A 24979-nucleotide genomic window follows, 5' to 3' on the forward strand; every position below is an offset into this window, starting at 1 on the left:
TTCCCTGTTCGGACTTTTCTACCTGTCCTGACCCTGCCTGCCGTCCTGTACCTACCTGACTCTGATTTGGATTACGACTTTTTGCCTGCCTTGACCTAACGATTGCCTGCCCCTTGTAATAAACTCTGAGACTCGTACTATCCGCCTCCTGTGTTTGCATCTGGGTCTTAGCCTGAGCTGTGATAATATGGCATAGCCAGACCAGGGCTAACATAAAGACATCCCAAGAGTGTGCAATTCTGTTCTTCTGAAATAGACTACATTTTCTTCATGTCATGTTTCTTTATCATGGATTTATTGTGAAGGTGTAGGCTATAATACATGGATTTATTGTGAAGGTGTAGGCTATATTACATGGATTTATTATACTTTTTCAAAATGTACCAACAGTTATTTGCTTGGCAATCACCCGACTGACAAAATGTCAAGACCGCCACAACCCTAATCTGAACCCATCCTCTATGTGAGACCAGTGTTGCATGTAACACCAACCATGCCAGGGCAGCCACCTCTCACTTACAGACTGCAAATCTACTAGATCAAACAAGCTCTATGTCCCTCGACTGTGTCTTTGTATACTAAAGTGAATGAGGGTGTGGCCTTTTGTTCCCCTTAATCACATTTCCTCCTTCATTAAGAAGTTTATCTTTAACACAGGGTTTGTTAGCCAGGAGCTGAGGATGACAACCTGATTGACCAGTGATACATTGTGACAAATCAGAAAAGAACGGAGCCGAGAAGCCATCAGGGCTAGTCTTGTCACATGACTTGAAGTAATTAAGGCGCTACCTGTTTGGACGGCTCAGATAAACAAGGTCAGCATGCCAGCATGCGATTGGCTGATGAGCTGAAGGGAGGAGGTGGTAATTGAGGCTGTCAGTAAGCTGTCTATGTCAATCAGTCTGACACACACCTACCAACAACTCACAAACACACACCCAGGTAAAGCTCTCTCCTCCGTCTCAATCACTCCGAGATATCTTCTCTACAGCCACCCAGTACAGCCACTGAGATAAGGTAAGACAAACATGCAACTTCAAAGATGTAAGAAAGACAGAGCTAATATACAGTAGGACAGAGCTAATATACAGTAGGACAGAGCTAATATACAGTAGGACAGAGCTAATATACAGTAGGACAGAGCTAATATACAGTAGGACAGAGCTAATATACAGTACATCAAGTTGAAACTGAGGTCTGTCTTCAGTAATCAATGTAACCTGGCAATTACTCAATTACTCACTGTACAACGAACTGCTTTTTATGGACTCCACTTGGAAATCATTCACAAGTGTGTAGTCCTTGAATGTTCTTCTGTTGCCGTGCTTGGAGATCTCAGCTGTACGCGTTAGTAGGATTCCCCTGAATTATTGACAGCGTATATTTGAAAAGGTTATACAATGATTAGATGAAATAACAGTAACAGCTACGGTATGTTGTCTTTGTGAAGTTGAGTCATCTTAAGGGGTTAGGCAATAGACCCTTAACTTATTTATTCAATTATGGCCAGTCTGGTCTGTTGTTTTCATGAAATGCCCAACAAAGGTCAGCAGACAGGGATCTGGGTTGTGATGGTTCAATGATCTACGGCTCTCTTCGAGTTAATGCTGGTACACACTCCAATGAAATAAGTAAAGAGTTTGACAGCCTGGATTGTGTTTTCCCAGGAAACATCCTTGAAGGGTCACGACCTCATTGATATAGGGAGTCAAACAGGACTCGAAATAGGTCAGATGGGCTGATTAGCCACTGAGTCTAAAGTCAGCAAGAACATCCTTCGCCAATGGGATGAAGAGCTTCAGACATTACCTCCAGTGTTTTGCCACCTTGAAACACACCTATTTGAACACAGTGTATATCTGGGAATATCCTTATTGTCCGAGTCACAGTAGACAAGCCAATATGCCTTTCTTCTGGCAGATACACTGTAAGGGTGTTGACCCAGCTCTGTACCTGATGTTCCATTTGAACGAAAAGGCCTTTTTAAACGCACCTTGAGAGCATGGCATCTGTTTTGGAGTGGACCGTGGAATATGGGCCTTGGCCTAATCCGGTTTACAAGGTCCTATCATCCAGCCTGCTCCATCAAATCACAGGTCTAGCCATTTGTATAATGTTGAGTTGGGCTATCGCTGACGTGATGAATTTGTTGTGGAACCTAATGTTGGTTTCGTGGAAGAATTGTGTTACTGGAATAGCTGCACATCTATGATCTAAATGAAAGTAGTGATTATGACCACCTAGCTAGATTAAACACTCAGGGGTAGAAAATGCAATTTTCTCTTAAGTTTTTTGTGGGGTTTTCTGTTTAACCCTTTAAAACCTCTTGACACTCGTCGTGTGGTCCTAATGTGCAGTCACATGGCTCCCCCCCTCCCCCACCCCCACCCCGTGTCTGATTGTGGCATAGCCATTAAATCATAGTGGCTTATTCACTGGATCAGTGGATTAGACGTTAGCATCTGAGCCTAAGGCCAGAGGAAGAACTGCTTAGCTATAGGCTCGCTAGCTGGTTAGCTTCCAAGCACTCTACGCAGATTGGCTCCTATGAGTGGAGTTAGTCAGAGCCTGACTTAATAATTTTGAAGGTTACAGAATGAATCTCGAGTGTGCTTCATTCCATTATTGTTTGTGTATATCTGGTCATGGTAGTGGCAGGCTAGACAGTGGTGGGCTGCTGAATAGTGAAAGGCTACGCCAGTCATCGCTACTTTGCATAGAAGGTCACGATTGTCACACAACCGTGCACAGACTTCGACTACCCTATAAGCAGTCTTTGTACAAAGAGAGACAACAATCCATGCTTTGGTTTTGTTTACCTGGCTGGTGCCACCAAATACTAACTGAAGCATATTTGTCCCAAAGTTAGTATGTTTTAATTTCATGCCCAAATGATCCCAAAGTGTCTAAAATGGATTGCGTGGCTCCATTAAATTAGTTAAAGATTATTTGTGAAGCAAATGCATTGGTTTTGTAAAAATAAAATATCTAAAAAGTACAAACTGTTTTTTCACTGTATCTTTCATTGTATTTCCTCTCTCCCTCTCCAGTGTTATGGAAGGACCCAGGCCGGTTGTTCTGAGCGGCCCCTCGGGGGCAGGGAAGAGCACTCTTATGAAGATGCTGCTGAGGGATTACGATGGAGTCTTTGGCTTCAGCGTGTCACGTACGTTTGTGCTTCACCCACCATTTATCCCAATATCCTGTCTGGGAGGAAGTGGGACAGCAGTAGGCCCTATCTGTCCTTACTGTCTCAGCCTTCTCTACCTCTAGGCCACGTTTGTCATTGGACTTGGGGTGGGATATTCCCATATACCATCCATGTCCAGTTTAGTTAATGGTTGTGCGGATCTGTGCGACACAGGGATGTCCTCTATCTCCATTCCTCTTCTTGCTGGCTGCAAGGAAGACCAATGAAAACAAAAGAACCGTCATACAGTTAGGGTTGTCTGGCATGACTGGATGTTGATGACGGATGTTGATCATTAATGCTCATTGAATGTGTCCTTACAGATACAACAAGGAGCCCACGTCCAGGAGAGGTAGACGGCAAAGGTACAGTAACATCCTCTCACTCATAAACACAGATCATGTCTGTGAACCCATCTCAGTCATGTTAGTAATCCCAGATGGATATCAGTGATGCTCTCCAGGCTTTTAATCAAGTTTGGTTTTGTAACTTCTGGTTTTCACTTCTGATTTTGTAACTTGAATGCTGGCTTCAGCAATTAACGACATCATTTCCTCTCCGCTCTATTTGAAGATTACCACTTCTCCAACAGGGAGGCTATGCAGGAGGATATTGACGATGGGACGTACATTGAGAATGCAGAGTTTTCCGGGAACCTGTATGGAACAAGGTAGAGTACATTTTGATAACTTTCTGTTGACATCAAAATGAGTTGCAAAATTCCGGTGACTTCTCAGGTTTTCCAGAAAATCTATCCTCTAGCCTACTCATACTGGAGCATGTGAGGAATAGTCACTGGTGTGAGGTGTCACTCTTACGCTGTCCATATGTATTGTTTAAAAGCCCCCATGTTGTAAACCTACTGTGCAAATCCAGGTGGAAAGATGCATATGTTCTTGTTTCTGCTGTTAAATGGAATTGTGAAACAATGAATGAACAGAACTTGTATTTCCTGTTTCTACATAGCAAGTCTTCTGTAGATGAAGTGCGGGCCAATGGTCTCATCTGCATTCTGGATGTGGACATCCAGGGAGTAAGGAACATCAAGCAAACTGACCTGGACCCTATCTATGTCTCTATCCAGCCCCCCTCTATAGAGATCCTGGTAATGCCCAATTCAGAGTTCAGAGCCGCAATAGTCAGCATGGCCCATTATGAAACATTTAAGAGCCTCATGGAGTAAATCAAATGAGGCTCTTAAATGTCACAATGGAACGCAGACTATCATGGCTGAGCGACTGTAAACTCTGCAACAAGTCCACAATCACACAACGCAAAGGGTACTACTGTCTATTTTGGCATTCCTCAATGTTCTGTGCTTGGACCGCTATTTTTGGATAAAAGTAGAGACTCAGAGCTACAAAATGGTATATCATACACTGCAGATGAGGAAGAATGGGAATGTTATTCTGCTTTAAAATTTGATTAACTTGCAACTCCACTTTTGCGAAAATGTCCCTTGAATGTTTTGGTACACCTACAATAGCGGCGAGCTCTTCTTTGTCTACACCTATTCAGCATCGTTCACACCCTCTTAAATCTTATCCCCAACCATCTCTTTAAGGAAAATAACCAACGATTTCAAGACTAAAAGTGGTGAAAGTAGTAGCCTACAATAAGGTAAAACTCCAGGTAAAAATACACTTTATCTAGTCCTTGGCCTATATCCTAATCTGATTTTCAAAGTGTCCAGATAAATATATAATATAAATATTTTTTTATTATTAGATTTTGCTTACCCAGAAACTTGTCTAAATTGATGGGTCATGTGAAGGAAATGCTATAATCATCCCCCAGCCACATCGAGCTAAGTGGATGGGTCATTATCGTCTACACATGTGCACATATTCATGAAATATAATCGATGGCTGTAATCTCCCCCAGATACACCTGGCTAACTTGATGTGTCATGTAATCATTCACTTGCGAAGTGAAGTCTTTTGTTCAGACATGTAGCTAGCTAGCTAGCTAATAAATGAACTATATTCCCAACCCATAGCTACAGTACAAACAATTGGCATAGCTAGCTACCACCCATGAAATGCTTGAGTATGAATTTGAAGGTAGCTAAAGCTAACCAACTGGGTTCAATGTTCGCTAGCTAACTAACATTAGGCTATAACTAGTAATGCAAATATATTTCTGAGATACGAATAATATTACTACACATACCATACACGAGTCAGCAAGCTAACATTTGCTAGTACGCTTTAACTTGCAATGAAAACGACTTTCTGACCAAGAGCGTATAAAGAACGTAGAAACGTATAAATTCTGAAAATGTAGCTAGACTCTTACCCGTATATATGGATGAATGCTTCACAGAAGCGTGTATTTTCCATTTGGTTTGTAGCTAGCTAAAGCTTGTTTGGCCCGTTATTGTGTCAAGTCGGCAGGGTAGCCTAGTTGTTAGAGTGTTGGACTAGTAACCGGAAGGTTGCAAGTTCAAAACCCGAGCTGACAAGGTACAAATCTGTCATTCTGCCCCTGAAAAGGCAGTTAACCCCCTGTTCCTAGGCCATCATTGAAAATAAGAATTTGTTCTTAACTGACTTGCCTAGTTAAAAAAAGGTAAAATAAAGTCACTCCAGTCAACTGTGTGCAGAAAGTAACATCAGTCCATCACAACCTTTTCCCACTGATCTTTGTCGATAGTGTATTCTAAATTCGGGGCAACAATGTTGTTGAGGAGTAGCCACACTTTTGCAGTTCTCTATGGCTAACATTGTCTTTCAAAAAAGCCAGGATGATCTACTACACATACTGAGCAGCTCATGTTATAGACAGAAGTGGCAAACCAATCCAAACTCCTCTCTCAGCATGTCTAACCCATCCATTATCTGAACCAATCATGGCAGGTGGGAAGGTTCCTTGCTTTTTCAGTGGCTAAACCAACTAGGCTGGTAATTGAGCATGTTTATTAGTATTTACAGATGGCATACAAGTTTGTTATTAAAGCACATGAAAGTTCACATGTTCAAGAAGGTATTTCTGCCCCAAAACGCCTTTTGATTAAAAACAACAACAACAACAACATTGAAATGCCTCTTCTGCAAAGTAGTGACGTGCGACATCATGAAACGGATCACATATGCTAGCCCTTGGAAATGTCATACTTGAGCTAGTGACATGAGTCTCTTGAAATGTATGAATGTACCCTTGAAATGTAGATATTGTAATAACTTTAGGGACAATTGATGTGTACAGGAAAAGCGTCTGAGGGACAGAAATACGGAGACCGAGGAGAGTCTGCAGAAGCGTCTGGAGGCAGCACGGGTTGACATGGAGCTCAGTAGGCCCCCCTTACTGTCCCATATAGACATAGTTGTACTGCAAATCTTTGGAAAATATGGATGGAACCACTAATAATCCATGCTATGACTTATCACTTTCCTATTTTAGGCAACGAGCCTGGAGTGTTTGACATGCTTATTGTCAATGATGACTTAGAGGAGGCTTATGAGAAGTTGCAAAGTGCTCTTATTGAGGTAAGTCTGAAGAGAGGATGACTGTCTACATTTAGAATAGGGACAAAGTCGAATTCTCTAAATTTTTGTCAGTCGGTAGTGGTCTCACACACTTTTCTCACATGTTTGTCTCTACAGGAAATTACTAAAGTTCAGTCAACCAAGAAAGAAAGATGCAATTCGTAAGAAGAATAATTTTGTTATTATGCATATCATAGCCACACATGTCCTATAACCAAATCTTTCATTGTATTCAATCCCTCTCTCCCTCTGTGTCAGTATTATGTCAGGACCCAGGCCTGTTGTAATAAGTGGCCCCTCAGGGGCAGGGAAGAGCACTCTGCTGAAGAAGCTGCTGAAGGACTACAAGGGAGTTTTCGGCTTCAGCGTATCACGTACGTATTGTGTCACCCAACATGTAGTTGGTAGCGGAGCAGGATCTATCCCCACTGTCTCAGCCTTATCTAACTACAGGCCGTTTGTCATAGTACTTTGAGTGTGATATTTCTGTGGACCACTCATATTTAAACAATTTTTTAACAGTTTAGTTATGGCTGTACTGATTGGTGTGAGACAGGGATATCCACTGTCACCATTTCACTTCTTGATGGCTATCGACTGGATCATGAGGAAGACGGCATACAGTTAGCGTTGTCTGGCATATCTTTGAATGCTCATCATTGGTTGAGGTTATTGATATCATTCTGTATCATTTATGACATGTATGCTCACAGAATAAGAAGGGTGTTACATTTATGCTCACTAAATGTGTCCTTACAGATACAACAAGGGACCCACGTCCAGGAGAGGTAGATGGCAAAGGTACAGTATCATTCTCTTACTCATAAACACAGATCATGTCTATAAACCCAGAAGGTTATTGGTGGTGCTCTCCAGGCCAAGAATGGTGCTGGCCTTCTTACTGTATCTTTAGTAAGAATTTCCTACTGTATGAAGGCCAGGCCTCAAACTTAATGTGTGTTGCAGTGCCATGAATGTTGAGTGTGGTGGCAGTTACAGTGCCTTCAGAAAGTATTCACACCCCTTGACTTTTCCCACATTTTACAAAGTGGGATTAAAGTTGTCTGACAACAATCTACACCAAATACCCTGTAATGTCAAAATGGAAGAAAATTCTAACATTTGTAAAAAAAAATATATATATAAAAAAATAAAATGTATATATTGATAAGTAATCAACCCCCCTGAGTCAATAGATGGTTCAACCACCTCTGGCAGCGATTACAGCTGTGAGTCTTTCTGGATATGTCACTAAGAACTTTGCACACCCGGATTGTGCAATATTTGCACATTGTTCTTTAAAAAAGTATTGTCAAGTTCGTTGTTGATCATTGTTAGACAGCCATTTTCAAGTCTTGCCATAGATTTTTAAGCAGATTTAAGTCAAAACTGTAACTAGGCCACCCAAAAACATTAAACGTTGTTTTGGTAAGGCACCCCAGTGTATATTTGGCCTTGTCACGGTTTTCTAATGGTGAAGGAGAGTCGGACCAAACTGCAGCGCGTATATTGTGATCCATGTTTATTTACACAACGTAACACGAATCCAAAACACAAACTCTACAAAACAATAAACGTAGTGAAAACCGAAACAGCCTTAACTGGTGCAAACTAACACAGACTAAGGACATCAAGACACTCAGGACAATCACCCACAATACAACCAAAGAATATGGCTGCCTAAATATGGTTCCCAATCAGAGACAACGATAAACACCTGCCTCTGATTGAGAAACACTACAGACAGCCAGACTAACCTAGAACTAACCTAGAACACCCCACTAAGCTACAATCCCACTATCTACACACCACATACAAAAAACCCATGTCACACCCTGGCCTGACCAAATACATAAAGAAAAACACAAAATACTTCGACCAGGGCGTGACAGAACCCCCCCCTAAGGTGTGGACTCCCGAACGCACCTCAAATCAATAGGGAGGGTCCGGGTGGGCGTCTGTCCATGGTGGCGGCTCCGGCGGGGGACGTGGACCCCACTTCACAATTGTCTTAGTCCGCCTTATTGTCCACCTCCATGGCTTTCTCACCATGGCCACCCTTATCAATGACCCCACTGGACAGAGGGGCAGCTCTGGACAGAGGGGCAGAAGCTCGGGACAGAGGGGCAGAAGCTCAGGAGTGAAAAGAAGCTCAGGACAGAGGGGCTCTGGCGCCTCTGGGCTGAGGGGCAGCGGCGCCGGACAGGCGGGAGACTCCGGCAGCGGCGCCGGACAGGCGGGAGACTCCGGCAGCACAGGAGAGGAGAAAGGCTCCAACAGCGCAGGAGAGGCGAGGCGCACTGTAGGCCTGATGCGTGGTGCTGGCACTGGTGGTACTGGGCCGAGGACACGCACAGGCAGCCTGGTGCGGGGAGCTGCTACCGGAGGGCTGGGGTGTGGAGTTGGTACTGGATAGACCGGACCGTGCAGGCGCACTGGAGCTCTTGAGCACCGAGCCTGCCCAACCTTACCTGGTTGAATACTCTCGGTTGCCCTGCCAGTGCAGTGAGGTGGAATAGCCCGTACTGGGCTATGTAGGCGAACCGGAGACACCGAGTGCAAGGCTGGTGCCATGTAAGCCGGCATACGCGGAGCTGGAATATACCGCACCGGGCTATGCACCCGCACCGGGGACACCGTGCGCACCAATAATATAATAATAATAATATAATAATATAATAATAATATTAACACTGCATAACACGGTGCCTGCCCGGTCTCTCTAGCCCCCCGGTAAGCACAGGGAGTTTGCGCAGGTCTCCTACCTGGCATTGCCATACTCCCTGGCATTGCCAAGCCCCCCCCCCAAGAAATTTTTGGGGCTGATTCCCGGGCTTCCGTCCGCGCCGTCGTGCTTGCTTCGCCAACCTCATTCTCCTGTAACCTTCCGCCCACTGCTCCATCGAATCCCAGGCGGGCTCCGGCACTCTCCCTGGGTCGACCGCCCACCTGTCTATCTCCTCCCAAGAAGTATAGTCCATACTGTACTCCTCTTTGGGCTGCTCCAGTTTCCTCTTCTCCTGCTGCACCTTTGGGCGGCTACACTCCCCTGGTTTAGCCCAGGGTCCTCTCCCGTCAAGGATTTCCTCCCATGTCCAGAAATCCTTAATACGCAGCTCCTCTTTGGGCTGCTCCTGCCTGTTGACATGCTGCTTGGTCCGTTTACGGTGGGTGATTCTGTCACGGTTTTCTAATGGTGAAGGAGAGTCAGACCAAACTGCAGCGCGTATATTGTGATCCATGTTTATTTACACAACGTAACACAAATCCAAAACACAAACTCTACAAAACAATAAACGTAGTGAAAACCGAAACAGCCTTAACTGGTGCAAACTAACACAGACTAAGGACATCAAGACACTCAGGACAATCACCCACAATACAACCAAAGAATATGGCTGCCTAAATATGGTTCCCAATCAGAGACAATGATAAACACCTGCCTCTGATTGAGAACCACTTCAGACAGCCATAGACTAACCTAGAACACCCCACTAAGCTACAATCCCACTATCTACACACCACATACAAAAAACCCATGTCACACCCTGGCCTGACCAAATACATAAAGAAAAACACAAAATACTTCGACCAGGGCGTGACAGGCCTTGTGTTTTAGATTATAGTCCTGCTGAAAGGTGAATTTAACTCGCAGTTTCTGTTGGAAAGCGGACTGAACCAGGTTTTCCTCTAGGATTTTGCCAGTGTTTAGCTCTATTCTGTTTCTTCTTATCCTTAACTCCCTAGTCCTTGTTGATGACAAGCATAATGAAGATATGATATAAGAGTGGTACTCAGTGATGTGCTGTGTTGGAAAGTTCCTTCTTTGCCACATTTTTTGCAGTTTTACTTTAATGCATTATTGCAAACAGAAAGCATGTTTTTGAATATATTTATTCTGTACAAGCTTCCTTCTTTTCACTCTGCGATTTAGGTTAGTATTTTGGAGTAACGGCAACATTGTTGATCCATCCACAGCCATTAAACTCTGTAACTGTTTTAAAGTCACCATTTGCCTCATGGTGAAATCCTTGAGCTGATTCCTTCCTCTCCGGCAACTAGTTAGGAAGGACGCCTGTATCTTTGTATTGACTGAGTGTATTGATACATTCCAATGTGTAATAAATAAGTTCACCATGCTCAAAGGGGTATTCAATGTCTGTTTTTTTAAATCTGCAAATAGGTGCCCTAATTTGTGAGGCATTGGAAATCCTCCCTGGTCTTTCTGGTTGAATCTGTGTTTGACATTTACTGCTAGACTGAGTGTTGGATACAGAGACGAGGTAGTCAATAACAAAAATAAATTTGCCATAACAAAAGAGTTGAATACCTACTGACATTTCAGCTTTTCCTTTTTCATTAATTTGTTAAAATATTTAAAAATATGATTCCACTTTGACATTATGGGGTATTGTGTGTAGTCCAGTGATACAAAATATCAATGTAATTTTCAATTCAGGCTGTTTCACAACAAAAAAATCCAAGGGGTTGAATACTTTCTGAAGGCTCTGTATCTGCACACAATTGTTATATTTCTGCATAGACTATTAGTGTTCGGACAGCTCGCTGAAAAGCAAAACGTGTCCTCCCGGGTGGTGCAGGGGTCTAGGGCACTACATCACAGTGCTAGCTGTGCCACCAGAGACTCTGGGTTCGAGCTCAAGCTCTGTTGCAGCCGGCCCGCGACCGGGAGGTCCATGGGGCGATGCACAATTGGCCTAGTGTTGTCCGGGTTAGGGAGGGTTTGGCCGGTAGGGATATCCTTGTCTCATCACGCACTAGTGACTCCTGTGGCGGGCTGGGTGCTAACAAGGTTGCCAGGTGCACGGTGTTTCCTCCAACACATTGGTGCGGTTGGCATCCGGGTTGGATGCGCGCTGTGTTAAGAAGCAGTAGGGCTTGGTTGGGTTGTGTTTCGGAGGACGCATGGATTTTGACCTTCGTCTCTCCCGATCCCGTATGGGAGTTGTAGCGATGAGACAAGATAGTAACTACTAACAATTGGATACCACGAAATTGGGGAGAAAAGGGGGTAAAATTTAAAAAATAAAAGCCCAAAATGATGTTTTCCATCATACATAAGTATAACTAACGACAGAAAACAGTAGAATGACATAAACTCAGCAAAAAAGAAATGTCCTCACTGTCAATTGAGTTTATTTTCAGCAAACTTAACATGTGTAAATATTTGTATGAAAATAAGATTCAACAACTGAACAAGTTCCACAGACATTTGACTAACAGAAATGGAATAATGTGTCCCTGAACAAAGTGTGTGTTTGGGGGGGGGGGTCAAATTCAAAAGTAACAGTCAGTATCTGGTGTGGCCACCAGCTGCATTAAGTACTGAAATCTCCTCCTCATGGACTGCACCAGATTTGCCAGTTCTTGCTGTGAGATGTTACCCCACTCTTCCACCAAGGCACCTGCAAGTTCCTGGACATTTCTGGGGGGAATGGCCCAAGCCCTCACCCTCCGATCTAACAGGTCCCAGACGTGCTCAATGGGATTGAGATCCGGGCTCTGCACTGGCCATGGCAGAACACTGACAATCCTATCTTGCAAGAAATCACACACAGTATGAGCAGTATGGCTGGTGGCATTGTCATGCTGGAGGGTCACGCAAATCCGACCATTACCCCTTGTGAGACAAAACCACGACTCGTTGTGCCCACAGGCAACATTGTTGCCGGTGATGTCTGGTGAGGACCTGCCTTACAACAGGCCTACAAGCCCCCAGTCCAGCCTCTCTCAGCCTATTGCGGACAGTCTGAGCACTGATGGAGAGATTGTGCGTTCCTGGTGTAACTCGGGCAGTTGTTGTTGCCATTCTGTACCTGTCCTGCTGATGTGATGTTCGGATGTACCGATTCTATGCAGGTCTTGTTACACGTGGTCTGCCACTGCGAGGACAATTAGCTGCCCGTCCTGTCTCCCTGTAGCGCTGTCTTAGGCGTCTCATAGTCCGGACATTGCCATTTATTGCTCTGGCCACATCTGCAGTCCTCATGCCGCCATGCAGCATGCCTAAAGCACGTTCACGCAGATGAGCAGGGATCCTGGGCATCTTCTTTTGGTGTTTTTCAAGGTCAGTAGAAAGGCCTCTTTAGTGTCCTAAGTTTTCATAACCTTAATTGCCTACCGTCTGTAAGCTGTTAGTGTCTTAACGACCGTTCCACTGGCGCATGTTCATTAATTGTTTATGGTTCTTTGAACAAGCAAGGGAAACAGTATTTTAAACCCTTTACAATGAAGATCTGTGAAGTTATTTGGATTTTTATGAATTATCTTTGAAAGACATGGTCCTTTTTTGCTGAGTTTATATCAGAGATATATTACTAGACTCTTATGGCTCTTGAGTCATTTTTTTATCATTTTATATTCATAGGACATTTATAAGACATTTAGCCTAATTGTAAAAAACTATCATATCAAATTGCCCACAAACTCTCAAGTATATACAGTACCCGTCAAACATTTGGACACACCTACTCATTCAAGGGTTTTTCTTTATTTCTACTATTTTATACATTGTAGAACAATAGTGAATACATCAAAACTATGAAATAACACCTATGGAATCTTTTAGTAACCAAAAAGTGTTAAACAAATCTAAATATATTTTAGATTCTTCAAAGTAGCCACCCTTTGCCTTGATGACAGCCTTGCACACTCTTGGAATTCTCTCAACCAGCTTTATGAGGAATGCTTTTCCAACAGACTTGAAGGAGTTCCCACATATGCTGAGCACTTATTGGCTGCTTCTCCTTCACACTGCGGTCGAACTCATCCCAAAACCATCTCAATTGGGTTGAGGTCAGGTGATTGTGGAGGCCAGGTCATCTGATTCAGAAGAATGGCCCCGAATGAGATGGCTGCCATTTTACGCTCCCGTAACCAATTGTGCTATTTTGTATGTTTTTTTTTTGCATTATTTGCAACTTATTTTGTACGTAATGTTTCTGCCCCCGTGTCTTATGACCGAAAAGATTGTCAAGACATCAGGATATTACTCACTCTGTACTGGAGGTATAGTTTTTATTCAATGAGTCAGATGGGAAGGATTTACTTCAGTCGCCCGACAAGGCCCTCATCCCCATCATTCGCAGGAGAAAGAATCAGAGGTATCGAGGACGAAGGTCCGGGTGCCTTGTAAGGATCTTTCGCCGAAAGAGTAATCTACCTTTTACCATCGGTCCTATTAGCCAATGTATAATCAATCGACAATAAAATAACTAACTACAATCATGTATATCCTACCAAAGGGACATCAACAACTGTAAAACGTATGTTTTGTCGTGGCTGAACGACGAAATGAATAACATACAGCTGGCGGGGTTTTAAGGTTTTTCAGCAGCATAGAACAGCAGCCTCTGGTAAGACAAGGGGTGACGGTCTATGTATATTTGTAAACAACAAGACACAGGGCGCTATATCAGGTCTCGTGACTAAGAGGCACATTAAAAATACATCTGGGTCAGTGGTTGACCCCAGTTGTGATTGTGGTCAACAGTAAATAACCATCTGAGCAGTCATCTACACCTCATCTCCCAGGGATGGAGATTTGGTGGCACTCCTCTCCTTACATGGACCTGTACTAGGGTCACCCATTCAGCTGGTGCATGAAATCTAAGGAAGTCTTGAGGTTTTTGCTCGCCTATGGTAGAGTATCTCACAATAAGCTGTAGACCACACTATTTACCAAGAGAGTTTATCTATATTTTTCATGGCTGCCTATATACCACCACAAACCGATGCTGGCACTAAGACAGCACTCAATGAGCTGTATAAGTCCATAAGCAAACAGGAAAATGTTCATTCAGAGGCGGCACTACTAGTGGCCGGGGACTTTAATGCAGGGAAACTCAAATTTGTTTGAGCCAATTTCTACCAGCATGTTAAATGTGCAACCAGAGGGAAAACAAATCTAGACCACATTTACTCCACACACAGAGATGTGGTTGAATGCTGAGCTATAGTAATTGAACAGCATTCTTACATAGGTATTAATCTTGTCCAGATGGGATGAGGCAGTGTGCAGTGTGATGGCGATTGTATCATCTGTGAATCAATTAGGGAGGAAAACATATTGATGTGAGTCTAGGGTGACCGGTAAGGTGGAGGTGATCTGATCCTTGACTAGTCTCTCAAAGCACTTCATGATTACAGAAGTGAGTACTACGTCATTTACTTCAGTTACCTTTGCATTCTTGGGTACAGGAACAATGGTGGCCATCTTGAAGCATATGGGGACAGCAGACTGGGATAAGGAGAGACTGAATATGTCCGTAAACACACCAGCCAGCTGGTCTGCACATGCTCTGAGGAGGCAGCTAGAGATTCCGTCTGGGCCTGCCGTCTTGCGAGGGTTAACACGCTTACATGTCTTACTTATGTCGGCCACAGAGAAGGAGAGCCCACACTTCTCGGTAGTTGGCCTCGTCGGTGATGCTGTGTTATCCTCAAAGCAGGAGAAGAACGTGTTTAGCTTGTCTGGCATTAAGACATTGGTGTCCGCGTGCCGCACCCGGACAAAATGCCGCCCTGGGCAGCTGCTCGTGTCGTCTATACCTAAATCCGTCACCGCAGGTGAATATCTCATGAAGCTGGATGCAAGAATGCCAGGAGTGTGCAAAGTTGTCATCAAGGCAAAGGGTGGCAATCTTTTGAACACTTTTTTTCTTACTACATGATTCAGTGTGTTATTTCATAGTTTTGATGTCTTCTACAATGTATACAATAATAATAATGAGTAGGTGTGTCCAAACCTTTGACTGGTACTGTATATATATATGAAGAAAATCTTAAACCTACTACTTCCAGGTTTTTCGGGAGTCCCATAGGGCGGCGCACAATTGGCCCAGCGCCGTCCGAGTTAGGGGAGAGTTTGTCCGGGGTAGGCCATCAATGTAAAATAAGAATTTGTTCTTAACTGACTTGCCAAATTAAATAAAAGGTTAAATAAATAAAATATTTAAAAAATGGACTCTTCCACTCTTTCAATACCCTTTTGCCCTTTTTGTACCTACCCACCACCTCTTCTCCCACTCTACTATTGACACTGAAGCTCCAATGCTTCTTACTCCCAAGCGAACTGCACCAATGGCTCTCCCAAGTAACCCCCTGTAAGATACAGGGATATACATCTTTGTTTATGCCTTTTTTTCCTTCTCCGTAGGCCTGTTCGGTCTGCCTATGCTTCTGGGGGCTATGTTACTGCCCGTAGCAGACATCCTATCTTCTGTTTCATCCGCAGGTGTAGCTATCCTCCTAATTTAGGCTTCTATTGAACCACACCTACATGCGATTCATAAAAACATTACCAAGAGAGAGTGATGGGGGTTACTTTCATATTTCAAGTACAGAGTGACCAAACACCAAGGGCTTAATAGTCATGGAAAGTACTCGGTCTATTATTCAAAGGAATACAAATGCCAGTTTGTTCTTTGGAGTAAAAAGCATTTGAAATTAGCCCCCTGTAATTCCTCAGTAGTGGATCCCCTCTCCAGACCCAAAGAGAGAAGTCTTCACACCCATAAAATGTCTGTTTTGTACACATCATTAGCATTGCAACATTTTGTTGAAATTGATAGGCTTCATAGTACAGCCGTTTGTTTAATATAGCTCCAGTTCAGTAATATCAATTTATAGTATGGATCATACCTGCTAGTAAGGTGTGGTCCTGTTGTAAAGGCAAATATCCTTGATATTATTTATATTTCTTTGATCAATATACCTTTGTGTTTTCTTACGGAAAATGACACAGAAACTGCACCACCATGACAGTGAGCTTGTTGGAATCAGTCTGTGATAGTTTACTCCCCCCTATACGTTCATTGTCTATTTTTCATTAATCACTTAAATAATTTTCACCTTCATCCATTGAAATCCTCTATCCATCTACCTTTTACCTGGACACATTGTAATGTGCTGGGATTCATTCTGAACAAACCTGTAATGTTGTGATGCTATATGTGTATGTGTTGCCGTCAGTGGCTCTAGGTTCAATACGAGTGTTGTTGTCCCTGTAAATGTGATCGTGACAAGGTTGTCCTGTGTTACCTACAGAGTTCTCCCCACTGTGTTAGATCCACTGTGATGTTGTGGAGGAATAAGATAATCACAATGGTAGGGACACAGTAATGTGTAGTGATGTGAATGCTAATTTCCCTGTCTACCCATACTTGTCCTTGCATTCTTTCTATAAAACATTTTCTAGTGCCTGATTACTAATCAATATAAATGTATTGTACCCTGTGAACTTACCCACAGTTGTTTTGAGAGAACTCCATCCCGGCTGACTGATGACTAACCTCGTCTTCTTTTCTCCTGTCCGTTTCAAGATTACCACTTCACAAACAGGGAGGCTATGCAGGAGGATATTGACAAGGGAGAATTCATTGAGACTGATGAGTTTTCGGGCAACCTGTACGGAACAAGGTAGAGTATTTTTTCGGAACTTTCTGTTGGCACCGAAATGTCTTATAGTATGAATCAGTGATAGTTGTGGAAAGATATGTAATTTCTAGTTTGTTTTGTGGAATCGTGGATGCAATGAATAAACATAGCTATTTTATTTGTTTTCTCCACAGTAAGAGTGCTGTACAGGACGTGCGGGCCAAGGGCCTCATTTGTATCTTGGACGTGGATATCGCAGGGGTGAGGCACATCAAGGAGACTAACCTGGACCCAATCTACATCTCTATCCAGCCCCCCTCTATTGAGGTCCTGGTAAGAGTCCACAACCATACATTCCACAGGGTTCTTCCACAGCAGGGGTCCGCAACAGGCGACAAATTTGGCCCCTAAGCAATTTTTATTTGGCCCCCCAAAGTTTTAAGTAAAGAAATAAGAAAACATATGTTGTTGGACCAAGAAGACTGTTAAATCACTAGGAATTCAACAAAAAAATAAGTAATTCATGAATCCTGTTCCCTAGTATTCCTATGAATAAATTGATAAATATGTGATTATGAAATTATGTTATTGTGACATACATAATACCTTTGAGCTTATTTGTGGTCTGTTTGTAGTGTACAAATGATTATGTTCTGGCCCGCTGACCATTCGCTCAGAAAGGAAGCAGCCTGCGTCTGAATCTAGTTGCCTACCTCTCTGCTACTGTATAAACTGTCATTGTTTTTGGGGACCATTGATATGGACAGGAAGAACGTTTGAGGGGTAGAGCGACGGAGACAGAGGAGAAAATACAGAGCCGCCTGGAAGAAGCCCGGACTGACATGGAGGAGTGTAGGTCCCCCATACTATCCTGTGTTAACTGGTTTTACGACGACACATGCTTGAGGGATAGGAATTGAACTAAGGATAGTCCCTTGCATGATTTGAGTAGTATTTCCATAATTGTTTCTTCACTATTTTAGGCAACGAGCCTGGATTGTTTGACATTGTCATTGTCAACAGCGACTTGGATGAGGCCTATGAGAAGTTGCAAAGTGTTCTTAAGGAGGTGAGTCTGAAAAGTGGATGATTGTCTAAAGAGTGGATGGAGTAGTTGTTGACTCGATGTCCACGTTGGACAAGAATCATTTTTGTACTGAGGTTCTGTAAACACACTTTATATTCTCATATCTGTCTCAACAGGAAATGTCGGATGTGATTCTGATGAAGGCCTTTCAAGGCCAAACCTGCTATTTAATTTCATTTTAATAGTGTGTATTGGTAATTAGACAATTGGAACAAGGACTTTGTAATTACAAATGCACTCGCTGAAGGTAATTCCACACAAATCAACTCGCTGAATGAAGGCAATTCCACGTGTGTAGTGACTCATAATCTATTTTCTGTAGTTATTTTATTACACAACGTCCTTGATCCAGTATGCAACTAAAATGTTTTGTAATTCTACTTTTGGAAGTCACCTGTGTATTACCATGTCAAGAACTCCAACCCCAAATGTGTAAATGAGGCGACATTAAAGCATAACCCTTTTGGTTACTTTGTACTACGTGACAACATTTGACAACCAACTTTGTAATTGCAATGTTGTTATAAAGGATATACATGTATTTACAATGTATTTACCCAAGAGCAAGCAACTTAATATATAGTTACCGTTTTATGGAAAAGGTAAGACATGCTTTGATTTTGTTAACCTGGCCACTATCTCCTCATGATAACTTTTAAGCGTTTATGGCATACAACCAATTCAAAATATTCGTAAAATAACTTTTTAGATGCACAATTGAAGACACAGATTTGTACATTGTTTACAATGTTTGTTTTTGACAATGTAATGTAGCTACAGGCCTAGCTACTCGTCTACAGCATTGTATTAAATGAGATTGGTTTTGAATATGAATCTTTATTAAATCCATTAAAGGCCCAGTGCAGTCAAACATCTGTTTTTTTCCTGTGTTTTGTATCATTTTGCACAGCTGATGAAACTAACACTGTAAAAAGTTTGAAAAAAATGTGATCAGTGTTATGTCCCGGTAGCTGCTGGTTGAAAATACAACGTATACAGGATCTTCTATTCGGCAGGTTTTGTATGGATGGAATTCTTTGGCCTGCCACATGAGATCACAAGGCAAAATACTTTCATAGACCTATAACAAAGAGACTTTGTAACTACATAGTAATTCAAAAAGGTTACTTCACTCTACCTTAAGTTGCTTGCTCTTGGGTAAAGCACATTGTAAATACATGTGCAACCTTTGTGACAACATTCTTCTAACCGTAACATGTGATCAGTGGGGATCCGTGAGAAAAAGCCTTCAGAAAAGGTCTAAGGATGTGTAAAATGATGTGTTCTTTTTTTAATTTGACATTTAAAATTTAATATTTTTTTCTATAATTTAAATTATATTCTGATTTCACCTCTTCAGTTTGTGTTGGAAAGGGAAGGGTTAAACACGGAAGAGAAAAAACGGTCCAGTCTGTATTTTTCTTTGGTGGTCTCTGGGGAGACAAATCTAGAAAGCCAAATCAGCCCTTGGCGAGGCCCTCAGACACTAAACTGCATGTTAATTAATTAATTAAATCTTTATTTAACTAGGAAAGTCAGTTAGGAACAAATTCTTATTTACCCTGGCCAAACCCTAACCCAGATGACGCTGGGCCAATTGTGTGCCGCCATATGGGACTCCCAATCACAGCCGGTTGTGATACATCCTGGAATCGAACCAGAGTCTGTAGTGACTCCAATAGCACTGAGATGCAGTGCCTTAGACCGCTGCGACACTCAGGAGCCCCTATATATGAATGACAAAGCAATCATCACGTGACACCATTACTTCCTATGTGAAGACTTAATAGCGCATTGAAACCAATTGAAGCAGTTTGAGCTACTCCAGAGAGTGGAGTTGCAGGCTAGCTCAGTGCTGCACCCTCTCATTGAGTAACTTAAGTTGAAGGCCTACTGTTTTCAAATGATCCTCATTTGGTGAGTGGCACTGTCTCTATCAGCTCGCTTGTGGTTAGCTATCTCGCTGAAAATAATGCCTGCAAAACATTGTTGCGTTTAAACTTTAGATCACCAGTTATTTTGTGTGCTGAACGTGATAAAATATGTCTGCAATGGGAAGTAACAGTTGTGCATTTCGAAGTAATGGGTTGATTTTAACAGTAGGCTGTGTGTAAATGCTCTCTTTCTTTATGCCATGTCTATGTGTTTTCCAAAAATGGCTCTCTCCTATTTGATGTGTCACTGTTGTCACCACTAGGCTATTGGCGATAGTGAGATAGTGATGGTGTTAGGCTACCACAGGTTGTTTTAAGTGGTTGTTGTTGCTGGTCGCATTATTCCATGCTGAGCGTGTGAGTGACAGCCCGATGCTGGCTCAGGCTTGTTTGGTTGATTAATGATGTCATCAAGAAGTATTGCTACTCCTACATTAGAGCTAGATGTAATGTTGTGGGCATTAAGGGCCCGATCCCAGGAATGTACAGTATTCCTTTCCTAGGCACTTCTCAGTATTTGGTACACAAGCTTACCTTTTTTCAGTCGCCTAACTTGCTCTGAATACATTTCATTCAACCACTGAAAACCATCCCACTTACTGGCAAACAGATTTTCTCGTGGAGTTTTCATTCAATGGGGGTTTCAGTACATTTATCTCAAGTCATCTGTTTAAATACGGTATACCTTTCGTTTGAATTCTGTCGACAGACTTAAGTGACCAAATATATCGAGAGAGCAGGTTCAGAATATAGGGATCAATGGGAAAAAAATGCCATCTATGCATATTCATCTCTGTTTCAGGACCAACTGGTAGATTTAAAAATAGTCAGATATTGTAGATTATTTAGGCAATTTTTTAAAATGAAAGTAGGTAGACTGAATAAAATACTGACTGTGTCTCCAGATAGTGGCAAATATTTAACATGATAGACATTTGAAAATAAAATGGAGAAAATCCTGGGCATATGATCAAAACATTCTAAAGTGAAGTCATCAACCCGCCAGGTTCAGCCCTACAGAAGCCTATACATAGCTTGGGTCTCCAAATGTAATTCATGCAAATTATGAGGGCATTCAATTGTAATTCTGAATAACGGGGTTGCAGTACATGCCATGTTGATATGATTTGCAGTTTACTTCCATATGGCTGTGTTCACATTCATCTCCAGGCATCATAGTGAAAAATCATCCCAAAAAATTGCTATGTGTATTTACAATCCCCTTCTCCATTTACCTAACTCTTATCAATAGCTCTTATCAATGTATAAATTACAGTGCATGGAGAAGGCTTTTATTTGTATCTTGGAACCAGCAGGTTCGCTCTACCTTATTCCTGGTTTCCTCGTGAATCACAAATGACTTGCTAACGTTAGCTAGGCTAGGGGTTAGGGTTAGGGCTAAGGGTTAAGGTTAGGCTCAGGTAAAGGGTTAGTTTAAGGATTAAGGTAAGGGTTAGCTAAGATGCTAAGTAGTTGCAAAGTAGCTAAAAAGTGTAGTAAGTCGTTGAAAAGTTGCTAAAATGCTAAAGTTGTCCGTGATGAGATTCTGATTCAAAAACTTTATGCGCTTTTTTGCCTTAAGTAACCATCTGTCTTACAGCATGTAACCATACGACATGTAACATATCATACTAAATGGATTGTCGTCTCGGATTTACATACAGAATAGTATGAAATGCCTTGAGACCAGGTTGTTATTTGAACTCCACCTCAAATCAATAGTGGGTGAATAGCAAAATATTCTCATGTTTAAATTCAAGATTTTGAAAGATTACCAGGTCATAGTCTACTAAGATCCACATATCAAGACCATGTCAACCCCTGAGACTACCTGGTGATTTGGTTTTACTGACCCTTTGTAGTTACATGTAGCAATGTTACCCGTTTGGATTGGAGTTCATAACATGGTAATACACAGGTGACTTCCAAAAGTGTAACTACAAAACATATTAGTTACACACTGGGACAAAGAAATGTGTACTAACATAAAATAGAACATGGGTCATTACACAACATATGTGGATTTACCTTCAACAGGTAAATGACAGTCTGTGTTCATGTTGTGTAATAACCTATACTGATAAACTCTTACTATGTTATTACATCACACGTCGTATGTAACTACGATGTTTTTTTCTACAGTTATTGCTTTGTAGTTACATATTTATAGGGGCATCTTAAATTATGGTACAGTGTTACCCAAGTTGGCAATTGTGTGCGAGAGTTGTACCTTTTCCTTCCTAAAACCATACAGATTTTATGAAATGTTTCACAGATGACATTTTTTTGAAAATTGAGGCAAAAAGCGAATTGAAAAAGCAAGTGTGCCTTGAAAACAAAAAACTACCTTACCTTAGCCCAACACTTACCGACCCAATCAAGCCTCTTGGTGGGGCTAACCTCTTGGTGAGGCTAAAAGAGGCATAGTTCAGCCATAATCTGAGAGGAAGTTGTGTATCTCTTTACTGAAAGATTGAGGACATTATTTTTGCAATAATCTTGCAATTTGTCCTGTACAATTTTTACATTTTTCAGATTTGTATTTTATTTTTGAGATAAAGAGGGTAATCGCATTTACTTACATTTGTATGGCCTAATGCTCATCATTTTTCCATAATTCTACTCCTCTCCTCAACAGGAAATAGCAAAAGTTCAGGAGGTCATCAAGTCATAAGGAGCTACAGTAACAGTGTCCCAGTCTTCCTCTTGCCTGGTACTTTACGGGAGATATGAAGACTTTTACTCCAGCATGAACAACACCATCTATGATCCTGCATCAACACTGAAACACAATAAGATCCACTCCCCTGAGACATCAGCTGATTTAGCCACATAAAGAACTGTTCTGAGCGTTGCAGAGAAACATACAATATGCATCTAAGACCAGGGGTTGGAACTGGTTCGAGAAACAGAATCAGAACAAAAGTGATCTGTACTGTTCCAGAACAGAACCGTTATTTTAAAAGCAAGGAAACTACTTTAAAAAACAGAAAACCAGTTAATAATGTTATTTAACATTTCTGACATTTTTATAATAATGGTTCTGTTCAGAACGAAACAATTGAAAAACAATTTTGCTTCCAACACCTGCCTAGGACTCAAGAAGATTGTCTTACATTCTTAGAGTCAATAGATCATGAGAAATGGGTAAGGGAATAGGTCATTTAATAGGTACAGTTGAAGTCGGAAGTTTACATACACTTAGGTTGGAGTCATTAAAACTCGTTTTTCAACCACTCCCCAAATGTCTTGTTAACAAACTCTAGTTTTGGCAAGTCGGTTAGGACATCTACTTTGTGCATGACAAGTAATCTTTCCAACAATTGTTTGTTGGCAGATTATTTCACTTATCACAATTCCAGTGGGTCAGAAGTTTAAATGCACTAAGTTGACTGTGCCTTTAAACAGCTAGGAAAATTCCAGAAAATTATGTCTTTAGAAGCTTCTGATAGGCCAATTGACATCATTTAAGTCAATTGGAGTCTATGGATGTATTTCAAGGCCTATACCGTCAAGCTCAGTGCCTCTTTGCTTGACATCATGGGGAAATCAAAAGAAATCAGCCAAGAACTCAGAAACAAATTGTAGACCTCCACAAGTCTGGCTCATCCTTGGGAACAATTTCCAAATGCCTAAAGGTACCACGTTAATCTGTACAAACAATAGTACGCAAGTATAAACACCATGGGACCACGCAGCCGCCATACTGTTCAGGAAGGAGACGCGTTCTGTCTCCTAGAGATGAACGTACTTTGGTGCGAAAAGTGCAAATCAATCCCAGAACAACAGCAAAGGACCTTGGGAAGATGCTGGAGGAAACAGGTACAAAAGTATATCAACATAACCTAAAAGGCCGCTCAGCAAGGAAGAAGCCACTGCTCCAAAACTGCCATAAAAAAGCCAGACTACGGTTTGCAACTGCACATGGGGACAAAGATCATACTTTTTGGAGAAATGTCCTCTGGTCTGATGAAACAAAAAAAGAGCTGTTTGCCATAATGACCATCATTATGTTTGGAGGAAAAAGGTGGAGGCTTGCAAGCCGAAGAACACCATCCCAACCGTGAAGAACGGGGATGGCAGCATCATGTTGTGGGGGTGCATTGCTGCAGGAGTGACTGGTGTACTTCACAAAATAGATGGCATCATGAGAAGGGAAATTATGTGGATATATTGAAGCAACATCTCAAGACATCAGTCAGGAAGTTAAAGCTTGGTCCCAAATGGGTCTTCCAAATGGACAATGACCCCAAGTATACTTCCAAAGTTGTGGCAAAATGGCTTAAGGACAACAAAATCAAGGTATTGGATTGGCCATCACAAAGCCCTGACCTCAATCATATAGACAATTTGTGGGCAGAACTGAAAAAGCGTGTGCGAGCAAGGAGGCCTACGAACCTGACTCAGTTACAACCGCTCTGTCAACTTATTGTGGGAAGATTGTGGAAGGATAACCGAAACGTTTGACTCAAGTTAAACAATTTAAAGGCAATGCTACCAAATACTAATTGAGTGTATGTAAACTTCTGACCCACTGGGAATGCGATGAAAGAAATAAAAGCTCAAATATATAATCATCTCTACTATTATACTGACATTTCACATTCTTAAAATAAAGTGCTGATCCTAATTTTTACTAGGATTAAATGTCAGGAGTTGTGAAAAACAGAGTTTATATGTATTTGGCTGAGGTATGTAAACTTCTGACTTCAACAGTACGTGTCGAGTATACAGTAGATGCTAGTAAATGTCTACTTCCTGTCGACAAATAGAAACTACTGCCAAAGCCACTAGACCTTCACCTAAACCTTCAATGTCAAGGTTCGACATTATACTTAACATGCCCCTGACTTAACATGTGTGATGACCATCCAACATATCA

The 24979-nt window shown here is 41.9% G+C and overlaps 1 protein-coding gene across 4 annotated transcripts; it reads left to right on the forward strand.

The window, feature by feature from the left end:
* Positions 1-906: 906 nt before the first annotated feature.
* On the forward strand, positions 907-23392 carry LOC123998340 (guanylate kinase-like). 4 transcript variants are annotated; one of them, XM_046303463.1, is made up of 16 exons: positions 907-1017; positions 3051-3166; positions 3514-3555; positions 3764-3860; positions 4157-4295; positions 6398-6482; positions 6593-6678; positions 6796-6839; positions 6937-7052; positions 7438-7479; positions 15857-15934; positions 17022-17118; positions 17271-17409; positions 17844-17928; positions 18060-18145; positions 22736-23392. In XM_046303463.1, exons 2-16 carry the CDS (start codon positions 3055-3057, stop codon positions 22769-22771), a joined length of 1284 nt encoding a protein of 427 aa, XP_046159419.1. In that variant the 5' UTR covers positions 907-1017; positions 3051-3054; the 3' UTR covers positions 22772-23392. The 4 variants fall into 4 exon arrangements, with proteins under 4 accessions (XP_046159419.1, XP_046159418.1, XP_046159421.1 ...); XM_046303462.1 differs by lacking the exon at positions 22736-23392 and adding an exon at positions 18280-19034; XM_046303465.1 differs by lacking the exon at positions 15857-15934.
* The last annotated feature ends 1587 nt before the right edge of the window (positions 23393-24979 follow it).

The sequence above is a fragment of the Oncorhynchus gorbuscha genome, linkage group LG15 (genome assembly GCF_021184085.1).
Source record: "Oncorhynchus gorbuscha isolate QuinsamMale2020 ecotype Even-year linkage group LG15, OgorEven_v1.0, whole genome shotgun sequence".
In the NCBI taxonomy this organism is placed as follows: Eukaryota; Metazoa; Chordata; class Actinopteri; order Salmoniformes; family Salmonidae; genus Oncorhynchus; species Oncorhynchus gorbuscha.

What these genes read in the sequence shown, in the direction of transcription:
- LOC123998340 (XM_046303462.1), top strand. Translation starts at nt 3,055, where the DNA reads ATGGAAGGACCCAGGCCGGTTGTTCTGAGCGGCCCCTCGGGGGCAGGG. An exon ending in AGGAGAGGTAGACGGCAAAG is followed by an intron (nt 3,556 to 3,763) that starts GTACAGTAACAT and finishes CTCTATTTGAAG; the next exon opens with ATTACCACTTCTCCAACAGG. An exon ending in TTTCGGCTTCAGCGTATCAC is followed by an intron (nt 7,053 to 7,437) that starts GTACGTATTGTG and finishes GTGTCCTTACAG; the next exon opens with ATACAACAAGGGACCCACGT.